At 50.4% G+C, this 16,327-nt stretch overlaps 1 protein-coding gene across 3 annotated transcripts; it reads left to right on the top strand.

The window, feature by feature from the left end:
* Positions 1-111: 111 nt before the first annotated feature.
* Positions 112-16,142, top strand: LOC310659213 (ciliary microtubule associated protein 1A-like). Of its 3 annotated transcripts, XM_083402451.1 has the most exons (9): positions 112-267; positions 937-1,079; positions 2,919-2,996; positions 3,725-3,977; positions 5,259-5,462; positions 7,292-7,393; positions 9,156-9,277; positions 13,084-13,224; positions 14,847-16,142. In XM_083402451.1, the coding sequence occupies exons 4-9, from the start codon at positions 3,869-3,871 to the stop codon at positions 14,925-14,927; spliced, it is 759 nt and encodes a 252-aa protein (XP_083258577.1). In that variant the 5' UTR covers positions 112-267; positions 937-1,079; positions 2,919-2,996; positions 3,725-3,868; the 3' UTR covers positions 14,928-16,142. The 3 variants fall into 3 exon arrangements, with proteins under 3 accessions (XP_083258577.1, XP_083258578.1, XP_083258579.1); XM_083402452.1 differs by lacking the exon at positions 2,919-2,996 and having other exon boundaries at positions 3,747-3,977; XM_083402453.1 differs by lacking the exon at positions 2,919-2,996 and having other exon boundaries at positions 937-1,089; positions 3,750-3,977.
* The last annotated feature ends 185 nt before the right edge of the window (positions 16,143-16,327 follow it).

Genomic DNA, 16,327 nt, shown 5'->3' with positions numbered 1-16,327 from the left:
GCTCTCTTGAACCCAGGACAGACTTTAAGCAGGCAGACCGGAGGCGCTGGTTAGGGACGCAGCGGGCGCTGCGCTGGGGCCGCCCCGGGACCGGGGAAAGGAGGAGGCGCCGTTGCCGGGAAACAGCGTACACACTGCGGGCCGGAGGGACGGAGGTTGGGGCAGCTCCGGGCCGGCTCAGTCCGGCTGCTTCTCTCTCTCTCCGGGGTCCGCCTTGCGCCGAGCGGCGGTCCAGCGGCTCTCCCTGCCGTCCGCTCCCAGCCCCAGGTCGGTGCTCCGAGATCCCAGCCCCGTCTCCCGCAAGATCCATCCCTTCTCCGCCTCTTCAGTGGCTGGGGATGAGACCTTTAAGCGGCGGGGATCCCACACCCCGTCGGGGATCGCTTTTCTGAAAGGCTCCCCCTCTCCTTCCAAGATCTCCCCATCCCAACCCCGCTGGATCTCCTGGGATCTGTCCTCTGCTGGTTGGAAAGGCGGCGGGGGTGCCCTCGTCCGTCGCCGCATGTCTGGCTGGGACGAGTGGCAGAATATTGGGGGAGAAACTGGTGGTGGAATCGAGGCAACTGGGGTTCTTTAGCCGAGATTCCTGCGTGGCGCGTAGCGTGTGTGTGTGTGTGTGGACTAGATCAGGCATCCCCAAACTCGGCCACTCCAGCTGTTTGGGGACTACAGTTCCCATCATCCCTGACCACGGGTCCTGTTAGCTAGGGATGATGGGATTTGTAGTCCCAAAACAGCTGGAGGGCCGAGTTTGGGGATGCCTGGACTAGATGGTTCTTGGGTCTCTTCCAACTCTACGCTTCTAGCGATTCATCGGAGGTTTTCCAGCATAGGCTGGGGTTTTTAAGCTGTCCTTCCCGCCTTTGCAAAGAGCTTGGGGTCCCTTCCGACGTTACATACAGTTCTACGATTCCTTGGAATGACTCTCCCTTGCAGGGACTCCCTCGCCTGGACCGTCCACGGAAGGGACTCATCCAAACGGCTAGGCGAGTTTAGCTGAAGCTGCCCCGGCGCCAACGCTTCCCTGCGTACACCTGAGGACCTGGCCAGGTGATCCTCCAATAGCCTCAAGAGATCAGGTGAGGAGGGGTCATTCCGAAACACCGCCTTAGAACTAAATTGCAATAAGATCTATATGCTTTATATAGGGGTCTATCATGTTCCCTGCATCTCTCTCTAGCCGTGATTCTTGCATTACAGGGCGGGGTGTGTATGTGTGTGTGGACACTTTGGGTTCCTTATAACCAGCGCTTTTTTCCTGGGGGTACTCAGGGGTACGCATACCCCTAAACATTTTGTGAATTAAGTTTGGCCTCATTGAGGGGCAGCATTTCAATAGGAGTAGGAAAATGAGAGCACCCCTAAACATTTGTTTAGAGGGAAAAAAGAGCACTGCTTATAACTACTATGCTCTCCCTCTCATCCAAGTATTTCCCTCTCTCTCTCTCGTACATGCATGAAGAAGTGTACTCCAGCTCCCAGAGCTAGGCTGGCTGGGTTTCTCGCTCTGTGTGTGATGAATTAAAATAAGATAGCACAAAATACTTTGAAGCAACAGAAAATCCAAGGACTTAAAAATGTGAAATAATTATTGCAATAATCGAACTTCTTCTTCTTCTTCTTCTTCTTCTTCTTCTTCTTCTTCTTCTTGGCAGATAGGGTCCTGGGGATTCCTCATTGCCTGGTATCCAAACAACTCACTTGTCCAGGACAGATCTGACTTTGGCTAAAAAAGAACAAACTTAAGAGGCGGGAGCAGCCAAGCTGGGCCACCTCTCGCTTACTATGCATTTTGCGTAATAACTCTTCTTCCAGGAGGGCTAGAGACTGCCTTTTTATTATTATTATTAAAAAAAAAAAATAGATTCCTGCATTTCTGGATGGGTTAGACTGGATGGCCTTTGTGGCCCCTTCCAACTCTACAGTCCTGCGATTCCAGGAAGTTTTAAAGGGCACGGGCTGGGTGGGCATCTGCTAGGCATTCTTTAGCTGTGTATGTGGGTGCTTTTGTGCAAAGAAGGACACTGCTCTCGCCTGTCGCCAGCGCATGGTCAATCTCTGTTTTGCTGTCCCCGCTGGCATGGCAACTGGGCTAGAGAGAGGAGGGAGAGAGAGATCGAGAACCAGACAATGGCGTGTGTTTGCTGGTTTTGTTTGGAAACTATGTGGGAGACTAACCCGGCAGACACAGAGAAAGAAGCAAATACAAAAGTGCATTAAGGAACATCACACCGATTATGGCACAGGCTTCTGTCTACTTCATCAGATGCCTGGAATTATCTTAGGGTCCCAGGCCTTAAGGAAGTCAGACTATCCTCCACCAGGGCCAGGGCCTTCTCAGTGATGGCTCTGACCTGGTGGAATGCTCTGTCCCATGAGACCAGGGCCCTGCAGGATTTAACCTCCTTCCACAAGGCCTGTAAGACAAAGCTATTCCGCCTGGCCTTTAATTTGAATTCAGCCTGATCTTTTCTTTCCCTTCTCTTCCCTCCCCCTCCCCTTTTATGAAGATCACCCTCTCTGAGACCCCACAGCTAATTCTCCCTTCGTCTCCTCGCTGGCCCAAGTAGGACTAACTTAGCCAGCTAGCCCTGGTGATCATCTAATGCTTATTGGATGGATTTCCCCCCTAAATTGATTTTGAATTTATTGTTATTCATGTTCTGTACTGTATTATATGATGTTTTTTCTTGCATCAGTTGTTTTAAATTTGTTGTTAGCTGCCCTGAGCCCAGTTTTCTGAACCGAGAAGGGTGGGGTATAAATAAAAAAATTATCATTAAATTATTATTATCATTATGCATGCATAGAATCGTAGAATTGGAAGGGACCCCCTGGGTCATCTAGTCCAGCCCCCTGCAATCTCAGCTAAAGCATCCAGAACAGATGGCATTTGTGTGTGGTGTTATTATCTGTAGGGGGAAATTGTCACCTGCTCCAGGACTGCTTCTGGGTCACAGCCTGACCTGACCTGACAACTAAGACAGTGGCGTAGCGTGGGGGGTGCAGGGGGGGCCGGCCGCACCGGGCGCAACATCTGGGGGGGGGGGCGCGCTCGCACTCGCAGCTCTCTGCCCCTACCTGGCTCACTCACTCTCTCTCACTGCAGTGCTGGCTGTGCGAATCTGATCCGAGCCTTCGGGTCGCCGCCCACTGTGGAGGGGAGGGTGCCAGGCGTGCGGTGCGGTGCGGAGAGAGAGCGAGGGACTATCTGGGGGAGGTACAGTGCAGCGGGGAGGGGGGCGCAAATTACTTGCCTTGCCCCGGGTGCTGACAACCCACGCTACGCCACTGAACTAAGAGGCAAGGGAGCTGGGAGGGTCAATGACTATCAGGCTTTGAACAGCTGGAGCCAATTCGCCAGATTTGTTGCATTAATTAAACTAAACAGTTGGATTTTGCAGCGTTGTTTGTTGGCATCCGTATTTCTCGGGAGGCAACAGACGAGTGCGTCTTTGCGGGGTGAAGTCAAACTGATAGAGGTTTGCAGAAACCAATGCGGGAGAGACATGTTTTGTTGCAGCTGGGCAGAGGAAGGCGTCTGATGTACAGCTGTGGGAGCACCATGACATTTCTTATCTTTGTGCTCCTCCCAGCAGTCGTTCCTCCTCTGGTCACTGCTGTGGATGCATGACTTTGTGGGAATGTTGCGAGTAACAGGAGAGGCTATATTGATTAGTGTTATCCTTCCTAACTCGCACTAGCAAGTTTCTTCACTTACCAGAGTGCATTCCCCTATTATACAGCAGGAAGAAGAAGAAGAAGAAGAGGAGGAGGAGTTTGGATTTGATATCTCGCTTTATCACTACCCTAAAAAGTCTCAAAGCAGCTCACAATCTCCTTTCCCTTCCTCTCCCAAGACCTGGACATGTCTACGGATGTGTGGGTGGGGTCTTGGCGCCCTCACCGGCCCAGAGGGCCAATCGCTGCCCTCTACAGCAGCCCTGGACCCAAATATGCTCTCCCATCAAACGTAGGTGAGTGAATTTGGGGTGGGGACAAAGTCCAGCTTTCAAACCCTAGAACGGGCTAAACAGGAGCAGTCTACCCAGCACAGAAATGACTTGTGGAACTCCTTGCCGCTGGATGTTGCGGTGGGCATGGGAATAAAAGGCTGAAAAAGGACAGGAGGTGTCAGCTCAGGAGGGAAATGACAACCACTTGCAGAAAACAAAAACCAGTTCTCCAAGACAGTGTCGCTCTTGGGACAAGCAAGAGGGGGCAGCCAGTTGTCATTTCTCTCCCTGCTTTTGAGCTTTGCTGTGATTGCTCACAGGATTTTAAAAACTGGTTCTTGAAAAGTGGTGGTTGGGAAGAAACTGTACCAAAACAATATTTTATGCTAAAAATTCCCTTCCCCCATATATTTTCGTTAGGGAGAATGCATAAAAATGTTTCTCATGCAATATCTTGTATTAAACTTAATTTTTTTAAAATCGACTAAATGCTTTCAATTCGATTTTGAGCAAATGTGCAATTAATGGTTACTGTTTTGAATTTTGTTGGGTTATTAGCTTCCCTAGCGGGTGATGAAAGCCGCTATTCTGCATAATGTATTTATAAATAATTAATAATAATTAATAATAAATAATAATAATAATAATTTATTTGTATCCCGCCCGCCCGGCTGGGATTCCCAATCCACTCTGGGTGGCTTCCAACAAAACATTAAAATACAGTAATGCATCAAACATTAAAAGCTTCCCTAAACAGGGCTGCCTTCAGATGTCTCCTAAACGTCTGGTAGTTGTTTTTCTCTTTGACATCTGGTGGGAGAGCATTCCACTACCAAGAAGGCCCTCTGCCTGGTTCCCTGTAGCTTTGCTTCTCACAGTGAGGGAACCACCAGAAGGTCATCGGCTCTGGACCTCAGTGTCTGGGCAGAACGATGGGGGTGGAGACGCTCCTTCAGGTATACTGGACCGAGGCCGTTTAGGGCTTTCAAGGTCAGCACCAACACTTTGAATTGTGCTCGGAAACATAATGGGAGCCAATGTAGGTCTTTCAAGACCAGTGTTATATGGTCTCAGCAGCCGCTCCCAGTTACCAGTCTAGCTGCTGCATTCTGGATAAGTTGCAGTTTCGGGGTCACCTTCATAGGGTTTGGGAAGGGGCCCTGGGGTGTGTTTATGGAACCTAGCAGGCAGTGGCCCCAAAATGTTTGGCGAACAATGGGGTAGAGCATCACCCACCCACTCCCGCCATGTCTCTCTGGCTCAACATCTAACCTTCCATTCCTGCTTCTGCTCTCCTTGCAGGCTACCAACTGCATGACCCTTCTCGCACCCGGGCCCCGGCCTACAGCTTTGGCACTCGCCACTCCCAGGACCAAGAGAGCTGCTCCCCTGGCCCGGGCTACCTCATCCCAACCAACATGACCATGAGGGGCAGGGCTGGGATTCCTGCTTATTCCATCTACGGACGCCCCAAGGACGTGCCGCCTTTTAGGACCCCGGGGCCAGGTCTGTCTTGAAATCTGGGCCTGAGACACCCCATTCGTGCTGGTCCCGGGGGGGGGGGTGTTACCGTGCGGCGTGGTCTAAGTCTGGTCCTAGGTCAAGGGTATGGAGGCTGTCCGTCAAGGGCGAAGCGAGGTCCAAAGCTAGGAGTTGGGCGTGGTTAGGAACTCTGGCAGGAGAGCAGGTCAGGATACCGGCAGGAACAGGTTACCAACGATGTTGCTCCTGCAACCTGGGGCTGGCTGGCTTTTATCTGCCCCGAGGCACAGGGCGGCTCCGGTCCACAGGTGACTTGCCTCTCCTGGCCTGAAGGCAAGCACTCCTCCTGCGAGAACTTAGTTCCCTCCGCCTCTTTGCCCTGAGCCTCTGCAGCTCCGGAGAGGCTGGACGGTTACTGGACCCAGACGCAACCTCACCTTCCCCTGACAGGGCTGAGAGAGGCACACCTGCAGGCAATGGGTCCTCCATCACCTCCGGAGCCAGAGCGGATTCTGCTGGTGTCTGCTCCTGAGGATCCGGCACAGGTGAGGGCGCTTCAGGTTCAAGCCCCAGCCCCGGCTCAGCCGACCCTGGAGGCAGGGACTCCTGTGCAGGCTGGGATACCTCAGGTTCAGCCTCTGAATCCGATTCCCAGGGCATCACACCATGTAGGAATGACTAGGACGACGGGAGTTTGAATGCAAGTGAGCTGTGCAGAAGTGAAGGAATGTGTTTCCCAAAACCCAAAACTGACTGTGCAAGCAGTTTTAAACTGCACCAAAATCCCTATTTTTCCTTAGCTAAAATGCATAAACTTGAGCCATTGAGCAAATGCTTAACAAGAACACAGCTCTCTCCTTTATCAGTTTGTGACGTCAAGGATGACCCTGACTGCACCAGTAGAACAGAGAAAACACGTTTGTGCCTTATCTTATGTTTTGACCACAAAGACGAACAGACCCAAGTCTGAAAAACGCCAGAAGCGTGTTCCCGGAGATGATGGGGTCTTCCTCCAAGATAAGAGTAGGAAGAGGAATATTCTTTTATGGTCAGGAGTGTAGGAAGGAAATCCCTTTTATGGTTAAGAGTGCCGGAGCAGGAACATCTGTGATGTCAACCTGCATATACAAGCCGACATGGCTGGATTCCTGGGGAAGGGGGGAGAGGGTGCCTGGAGGATATATATACTGCATGAAACTTCTCATTTCTTTGGACTTGCTGTGGACTTGAAGTGCCTTCTGCTATCCGGAGAGCAGAATAAACTCTTTCTTTGAACCAACCTCGGTGTCATTTGACTTCCTTCCTCCTGTCCCGGAGCAATGCAGACCCAATCGGTGAACTCCAACAAGGCTACAGAAGCACTCCGGCAAGCATGCTCCAAGCAAGCTGCCGACTTGCTCTGCAGAGGCTCCTTTTATTAGCAGAAGTCAACAATTGGAATTAGTAGTGAGACAGGGGGCTAGAGTTAGTGAAGAGGCACTTCCCATTTTTCTTTTGGGAAGAAAGGGAGCAGCCACAAGACCAAAACTCCCCTTTCTAACTCAGCCGTATTCCAATGTTCTTCCATTGGGGAAGGTGGAGCAAACTTGCTTTTCTGCGGCTCCATAGGAGATGCATTCAAGTTACAAGAAGGGAGATTGTGACTGAACCTTACGAATAACTTCCTGGTGGTAAAGAACTGTTCATCAATGGAACAGATTTCTTCAGAAGGTGGTGGACTCTCCATCGGAGGTTTTTCAACAGGGGGTTCATACAGAGAATCATAGAGTTAAAGAGCTGGAAGGGACTGAATGTCAACCCTCCCCCGTGCCCTTCTGCATCCTGATCAGATTGTGGCTCTCTGCTTCCAACAGGTTGCTATTCCCCGGAGAAGGCAGGGAGATGGGCTTACCGCTCTGCCCCCATGTATTCCCTTGCCTACCGGACGAAGGAATTCCGGAACGACCAGACACCAGGTGAGAGAGAGGACGCCAGGTGGGAAGGGGGTTTGCAGACAAAGGTATAAATGACATTTATTGGTTATAAGAAAAAAATTGCTCCTTTTCCCTTATCCAAGAGCCCGTACAGAGTCCTTAAGCGGGCTCCCTATTGGTAAGAGAAAATAACAGAGGCCAACCAGAGAATATTGAGAAGAAAAGCGGCTGTTGTTTAGTCGTTTAGTCGTGTCTGCCTCTTTGTGACCCCCTGGACCAGAGCACGCCAGACACTCCTGTCTTCCACTGCCTCCCGCAGTTTGGTCAGACTCATGTTTGTAGCTTCGAGAACACTGTACAACCATCTCGTCCTCTGTCGTCCCCTTCTCCTTGTGCCCTCAATCTTTCCCAGCATCAGGGTCTTTTCCAGGGAGTCTTCTCTTTTCATGAGGTAGCCAAAGTCTTGGAGCCTCAGCTGCAGGATCTGTCCTTCCAGTGAGCACTCAGGGCTGGTTTCCTTAAGAATGGAGAGGTTTGATCTTCTTGCAGTCCATGGGACTCTCAAGAGTCTCCTCCAGCACCAGAATTCAAAAGCATCAATACTTTGGCGATCAGCCTTCTTGATGGTCCAGCTCTCACTTCCATACATCACTACTGGGAAAACCATAGCTAGTAAGCCTGATTTTAGTCAAGGAACTGTTGCCAAAGGGTCCCCACTCACCACACGCAGGAGGGAGAACCCCAAAGAATGGTGCGCAAGCCCCTATATAGACTTTTGAAATTGCCCACCCTGTAGCCCAAGACCACTCCCAGAAACATCATACATACATCACAGAAGAATACGGTCTACAGCAGAAATCCTGTTTTCCGGGATATCTGTTAATGGTCACTGACTGCATTACCTGGGCAGTCTGGCCATTCTTTTGTGAATACTTTACTTCCTGAACCCAGGTCACAGGCTCACCTTATTCATACACCCTTAAGACAGGTAAGCAAAAGACTTTCCCCATTTCCTTCCTCCTTGCAGAGAAATATTGAGATCAATTTGGGAGAGTCCAAATGGCTTCAGGTTTGCTCTCCTGTACTATTTCAGATACATGGTTTATATACAGTGGTACCTTAGTTTACGAACTTCATACGTTCCAGAAGTCCATTCTTAAACCAAAGCGTTCTTAAACCAAGACGTGCTTTCCCATAGCAGCGGGGGACTCAATTTACAAATGGAACACACTCAACCTGTTCTGCTTCCAAGGCAAAGTTCACAAACCCAAACACCTACTTCCGGGTTTGCAGCGTTCTTAATCCAAGTTGTTCATAAACTAAGCTGCTCTTAAACCAAGGCACCAGTTTACTTACATCTGTGTTTGCCTTGTACATTTATGAACATTTAATTTATAGTTGAGACCTTAGAATTCTTATAACATCGCTTTGGCCTGAGTGACATGGACCCAGTGGAGGACTATGGCCTCTCAAATTTCAGTGGTGCCCTGTGCAGTGTGAAAATTCAGTACCCCCCTCGGCTTTCGCTCTCCGTTCTATAGCATTATGGTGGTGCCCCCAGCAGTGCTGCGCCCAGTGCTGTCAAACCGGCCGCGTTACCCTTAAAATACCTCTGTTGGACTTGGACCGGTGGTTTGGCTCTGTATGGGGTAGTTTCATACGTCTCTATTTTGGAAAGGCCGTTGCGGCTCAGCAATAGAAGGTTTGCTTTGAGCGCAGAAGGTTCCAGGTTCTCACACGCTTCTGTACGTTCCCATATGCCCCACTGAATCTCTTCTCTCCACTTCCTGCCCCCCACCTCTAGGGCCTGCAGCCTACTGGCTCCCCCCCATGCTGGGGCCTAATGTGGTTGGCAAGACCTCAGCCCCCAATTTCTCCATTTATGGGCGCAAGTCTATCGGCAGCTTCTATGAGGACCTCAGCAAGGTGAGTAGCAGAACGGACAGGTTTTGAAGACCGTGGAGTGAGAGATTTAGGAAATCCTCTTCCGGTGACCTTGAAATTGTCTGATGAACGCACAACCAAGAAATCCAGGGTAGTTATTTTAATTATTATTATTATTATTGTTAATAATACAGTGGTGCCTCACAAGACGAAATTAATTCGTTCCGCGAGTCTCTTCATCTAGCAGTTTTTTCGTCTTGTGAAGCAACCCTATTAGCGGATTAGCGGATTAGCGCTATTAGCGGCTTAGCGGCTATTAAAGGCTTAAGGGATTAGCGGATTAGCTGCTAAAAGGCTATTAGTGGTTTAGCGGCTTAGCAAAAGTGGGTGGGGAGCGGGAAAAAATCTCAAGACTCGCAAGACATTTTCGTCTTGCGAAGCAAGCCCATAGGGAAATTCATCCTGTGAAGCGCATTGAAAAACGGAAAACCCTTTCGTCTAGCGGGTTTTCCGTCTTGCGAGGCATTCGTCTTGCGGGTTACCACTGTAATAATAATAATAATTAATTATTTCTACCCTGCCCATCTGGCTGGGATTCCCCAGCCACTCTGGGCGGCTTCCAACAAAGATGAAAAATACATTAAAATGTCACACATTAAAAACTTCCCTGAACAGGGCTGCCTTCAGATGTCTTCTGAATGTCAGGTAGTTGTTTATCTCTTTGACATCTGATGGGAGGGCGTTCCACAGAGCGGGTGCCACTACCGAGAAGGCCCTGTGCCTGGTTCCCTGTAACTTGGCTTCTCACAATGAGGGAACTGCCATAAGGCCCTCGGCGCTGGACCTTAGCGTCTGGGCAGAACGATGGGGGTGGAGACGCTCCTTCAGGTATGGTGGGGTAGTGCATTGATCTGGTTCTTAAACAAAAGAGTAACAATACTTTCAAAATGGAGATTATTTTCAAACACTTAAGTCAGAGGTCAGCAACCTAAGGCCCATGGGCCAGAAGTGGCCCATGAGGGTCGCTTAATCAGCCTATAAGCCGCCCCCGAAGCATGCTGCCCGCTTGGCCAGTCCCCATGTGCTGCGCTAAACCAGCAAAGCGCAGCGTGGGGACTCTCTTCTGTGGCTCTGGAAATCACTTCTTCGCATGCTCTGATGCTGGAAATTGCCTCTGCACATGCCCAGATGCTGGAAATTGCTTCTGCCCAGGCACGGTTTTCGGCATCTGGGCATGCGCAGAAGTGATTTCCAGTGCCGTGATGTGCCAGCCTGGCTCACGGAGGATCTCTGCGGGAGTGATCCGCCTCATGCCCGGTAAAGGTAAAGGGACCCCTGACCATTAGGTCCAGTCATGGCCAACTCTGGGGTTGCGGCACTCATCTACTTTACTGGCGGAGGGAGCCGGCGTACAGCTTCCGGGTCATGTGGCCAGCATGACTAAGCCGCTTCTGGCAAACCAGAGCAGCACACGGAAACGCTGTTTACCTTCCCACCAGAGCGGTACCTATTTATCTACTTGCACTGGTGTGCTTTCGAACTGCTGGGTTGGCAGGAGCAGGGACCGAGCAACGGGAGCTCACCCCATCATCGCGGGGATTTGAACTGCCGACCTGCTGATCGGCAAGTCCTAGGCTCTGTGGTTTAACCCACAGCGCCACGCTCTTTGCCAACCCCTGACTTAAGTCTTCACCTGTCGCTGATGATTGTAAAGTCTAGTCTCAGCACCTCTGCTACGTTTAATAAAGATCCTAAGGGTTTTTTTTGCTTTAGTTTCCAAAACCTACGATCCAAACTACTTAGCAGTTCATAACTGGGTAACTCCCCTATAAGCTGTTCAGCTTCTGCCTCTCTCTCTGCTTCTCAACATGCTGTGGACAAGGGGCAGGCGACTCATCCCCCTCCAGCTCTTCATCAGAGAGAAGCTGGTCATCTGTAATAAACAAAAATATGCCCTTATTCCCTTATGGAGGACACAAGAGCCCTTATAGAGTCCTTTGTAGGTTCTCCATCTGTCAGAGAAAATAACAAAGGCCAACCAGAGAATATTGAGAAGTAAAGCAGCTAGTAAGCCTGATCTTTATGCGCCCCCTTCACACGCAGGAAAGGAGGAGGACCCTGAACAAAGGTGTGTCCCCCCTTATATAGACATTTTAAATTGCAAGCCCTGGAGTCCAAGACCACCCCCAGAAACATCATACATCCATCCATCACAGAAGGGGTGTAGCTTAAGACCACTCCCCAAACATATCATACCTACATCACAAAAAGGGCGGTCTACAACAGAAATCTGAGTGCATTGTTTATCTCCTGTCTGGCAGGCTACCTGTTAATGGTCACTTGATTGGATACCCTGGGGAGCCTGGCCAGTCTTTTGTAATGATAAATACTTAGTTCCTGAGCCAGGTCACAGGCTCACCCTATTCATACACAGACAGACATACCCTTAAGACAGGATTTGTGAAGGAAAAGACAATGGGGAGGCTTTTCCATTTTCCTTCGACCTTGCAGAGAAAACATTTGGTCAGTTTGGGAGTCAAAATGGTTTCAGGGATGTTTTCCTGTGCTGCTTCAGACATGTGGTTTATACATTTATGTACGTGTTTGCTTGGTACATTTATGAATATTTATTATATATAAAGGTAAAGGTAAAGGGACCCCTGACCATTAGGTCCAGTTGTGGCCGACTCTGGGGTTGCGGCGCTCATCTCGCTTTATTGGTCGAGGGAACCGGCGTACAGCTTCCGGGTCATGTGTCCAGCATGACTAAGCCGCTTCTGGCGAACCAGAGCAGCGCACGGAAACGCTGTTTACCTTCCCGTCGGAGCGGTACCTATTTATCTACTTGCACTTTGATGTTCTTTCGAACTGCTAGGTTGGCAGGAGCAGGGACCAAGCAACGGGAGCTCACCCTTTTGCGGTGATTCGAACTGCCGACCTTCTGATTGGCAAGCACTAGGCTCTGTGGTTTAACCCACAGCGCCACCCACATCCCTTTATTATATACCGTATTTTTCGCACCATAGGACGCACCTTTTCCCCTTCAAAAATGAAAGGGGGGAATGTGTGTTTGTCCTATGGAGCGAAGACAGCATAGCCCCGCGACCCTCTGCTGGCTGGAGAGGTGACGCGCGGCTATGGCAGGAGCCTCTATAGCCGCGCGCCACCTCTCCAGCTGGGAGAGCGCGTGCGGGGCTAAAGAAGCCCTGCTTAACCTCTTTTTCGCACCATAGGACGCACCTTTTCCCCTTCAAAAATGAAAGGGGGGAATGTGTGTTCATCCTATGGAGCGAAGACAGCATAGCCCCGCGACCCTCTGCTGGCTGGAGATGTGACATGCGGCTATGGCAGGAGCCTCTATAGCCGCGCGCCTTTGCGCTGCTCCCTGACCTGCTCTTTGGGGCTGGTGGAGGCCTTCCCCCCGCCAGCCCCAAAGAGCAGGTCGAAAGGAACCTGAAGCCTGGGGAGTGAGAGGGATCGGTGCGCACCGACCCCTCTCGATCTCCAGGCTTCCAAGGTAGCCGCCTGAAGGCGTCTGAACGCACCTTAAACGGCACCTTGTTTTAGAGGGGGAAAACAAGAGGGGGAAATTCTCCCCCTCTCTGCGTAGCGCCTCCTGCTGCTTCGCTGAAGGGGCGCTGGGCAGAGAGGGAGAGAATTTTTTTTTCTTGTTCTCCCCCCTTTAAAACAAGGTGCGTCCTATTGTCCGGTGCGTCCTATGGTGCGAAAAATATGGTATATAAGACCTTGAATTTTTTATTTCACTACCATAGAAGGCATTCCCCAGTCCTTGTCTCCAGACCATTCCCTGACACCTAGTGACACTTTCCCCCCTCCTTGCACGACAGACACCAGGGCCCTGCAACTACCGCCTGGTGGATCCCAGCGTCTACAAGAAACGGCCGCCGCACTTCAGCATGCTGGCCCGCAACATGCCCCCAGGAGACAACACTCTGAAGCCGGGTCCAGGAGCCTACAGCCCTGAGAAGGTGAGGGCAGGTGGCAGCAGAAGGCATTATGGGGTTGAGGGGGAACTGTCCTGCAGCAAAGATTATTACTAATAATAATAATAATAATAATAATAATAATAATAATAATATTTTATTTATATCCCGCCCTCCCCAGCCGAAGCCGGGCTCAGAGCAGCTAACAACAGTAAAAATAACACAGTTTACATAAAACCACAATCAATTAATTGAAATACATTCTAAAATCAATTCATTCTAAAATCAAATCAATTCAGAGTCAAATTAATGGCAACCATTGGGCTAGAGTTCTTTGAGGATTACCAAAGGAGGGAGTCAGACTGCGCCTTGGCCAAAGACCTGGCAGAGCAGCTCCGTCTTGCAGGCCCTGTGGAAAGATGTCAAGTCCCGCAGGGGCCTAGTCTCTTGGGACAGAGCGTTCCACCAGATCGGGGCCACGGCCGAAAAGGCCCTGGCTCTGGTCTAACCTCCCTCTCTAGCCCTGGCCAGTGTAACCTCCCTGTGGACCGGGACCTCCAAGTTGTTTTTGTTTGAATATTCATTTAAGCATTCCCATTGTTTCTGAATTATAGTTTTGGATTTATGCCTTATTAAGTCCATCAATTTTGCTAACTCCACGTAGTCACATAGTTTACTTAACCATTCCCCTTTCCATGATTCTATGATATCCCACATCTCTCCAACGAGCTCAAGGTGGCAGGCATAGTTCTCCCCTTTTTTAAATCTTCACAACAACCCTGCAAGGTAGGTGAGCCTGTAAATATGCTCTCACAGCCATCTCCTGCCACTTCTGTTTGCGCAATGTTATTTACTCTGCTGATTAGAGCATACTCCAGCTTCCGAAGGCTTTGGAAGCTGCGAGTCACTGTTTCATGCTGAGCCAAGGACTGGAGATCGCCCGGCTACCCTCATCTCCGCCAAGCTAAGCAGTTGGCTCCTTACCTCTCCCGCCCTAACCTAGCCACTGTGATCCACGCGACGGTCACCTCCAGACTGGATTATTGTAACTCGCTCTATGTGGGGCTGCCCTTGAGACTGATCCAGAACCTCCAGTGGGTGCAGAATGCCGTGGTGAGGCTCCTTACGGGGTCCTCGCTGTGGGATCACATTCACCCGGTACTATACCAGCTGCACTGGCTCCCGGTGGAGTACAGGATCAGGTTTAAGGTGCTGGTTTTGACCTTTAAAGCCCTATACAGTTAGGCTGGCCTCAACCAGAGCCAGGGCTTTTTCGGCTGTGGCCCCGATCTGGTGGAACACTCTGTCCCAAGAGACTAGGGTGATTTTATGCAAACTCTAGCCCAATGGTTTCCATTAATCTGATTTGAACTGATTTTATAATGAACTGATTTTAGAATGTTGTATCATTTTATTGTGGTTAGCCGCTCTGAGCCCGGCTTCGGCTGGGGAGGGTGGGATATAAATAAATTTATTATTATTATTATTGCTGGCCGGTGGGCTGGATCCAGCTGGGTGCTTGCAAATTGCCCCCTTTCTCTTGGAAGCATCCCAACACTAACCACTGCACCAGCTTTCCAGCTACTCTCCATTGTTCGGTGCCCCCACCCCTTCCTCTCCGCTGGCGGTGCCTAACCCTGTCCCTCCGTCTCTCCTTCCTCCTGCAGCACACCCCGCAACGTGGCTTGACCTTCGGGATCCGCCACTCGGACTACGTGGCTCCTCTTATTGTGGACATGGCAGATTAAACTGGCTCCATTGGTGAAGATGGTCTGGACAAGAAAGATTCCTTTGGAAACATACGGATCTCTCGGTGCTTTGTGTTGTGGCTGGAGATTGGGGCCTGGGGAGGGAAGTGGGGTGGGCAGTATCTGAGGCCTGGGAGGGTCCTCAGAGCTGGGGGGCCTGGGTTCAGCAAGGCTCATAGGCTACCCTCTCAGTTCCTTTGGGAAACTGTTGCAGCTTTGATTCTCCCTGTTCCCATATCTGTTGGCTGCATTGCTCTGATCCATTCACCCCTTAGTCACCCCAGTTTTCTCTAAGGATGTGTGCGCTGAGGAAGGTCCAGGAAGGCTTTGCAGTGAGACGGGAGCAAGAGCAAAATATCTTCCTATTTGTACCTCACAGCTATTACAGCAGAACCTCGGTTTTCAAACGTAATCCATTCCAGAAGACCATTCGACTTGCGAAATGTTCGAAAACCAAGGATCAGTGGGTGGTTCCATTGAAAAAATGGAAAAACACACACCGGAAGCCGTTTGACTTCCGAGGCGTGTTCAGAAACGGAAGCAATCACTTATGGGTTTTTGGCGTTCGGCTTCTGAGACGCTCGAAAACCAAGGTTCCACTGTACAGTCATACCTCATGTTACGTTTGCTTCATGTTACATCTTTTCAGGTTGCGTCCCGCGGCGACCCAGAAGTACCAGAAAGGGTTACTTCCGGGTTTTGCTGCTCGCGCATGCGCACAAGCACCAAATCATGCCACGCACCTGCGCAGATACGGCGCTTCAGGTTGAGGGCTTTTCATGTTGCGAATGCGAACAGGCCTCTGGAACAGATCCCGTTCGCAACCAGAGGTACCACTGCATCTCGGTTTTGTGTGCTTGAATCCAAATTCTGTGCCCAGAAAGGCTGAATTCTGCAATCCGTATGAATTACATAGTTAGAAAACATTACGGATCTTCCCCAGTTTGCATCCTCTGCTCTCCTTCCGCCAGTCAAGGGATCCCACCTCAGTTTTGTGCCAAACTGGCCTCTCCAGACTCCATGCCTCCGAGGTAGACTCACATCCCAGAAGTGACATGACCTTTCCCTGGCTCTGACTCCCTGCATTCATCACCTTAAGCCCATTTGCTGGGTGCCAGCCCTGCAGCTGGCGAACTCTTCCTTCCGAGACTGTGCAAAGGTTGCTGCTTGTATAGTCCCCGGTTCATTGATTAAAAAGAAACGGTGCCAACAAAATACTTTGCAAGACAATTGGGATGATACAAATGGTGTGTGACTCTTTCTTGTCTTGGGGTTGTTGTACGGAAATCCTTGGGCTCACTTGGATTTGACAAACAAAGACACCAGCCAAGAATATTGGAGCAAAACAGCAGCTTGCGGGCACACGCGCTAAACCCTGTCTGTGGTGCCTACGCCTTTTC

Source organism: Podarcis tiliguerta (genome assembly GCF_965153285.1).
Source record: "Podarcis tiliguerta genome assembly, chromosome: 10".
NCBI classification, from domain to species: domain Eukaryota; kingdom Metazoa; phylum Chordata; class Lepidosauria; order Squamata; family Lacertidae; genus Podarcis; species Podarcis tiliguerta.
Note: the sequence above shows the minus strand (reverse complement) of the source record. Positions and strands in the feature narration are given on the sequence as shown.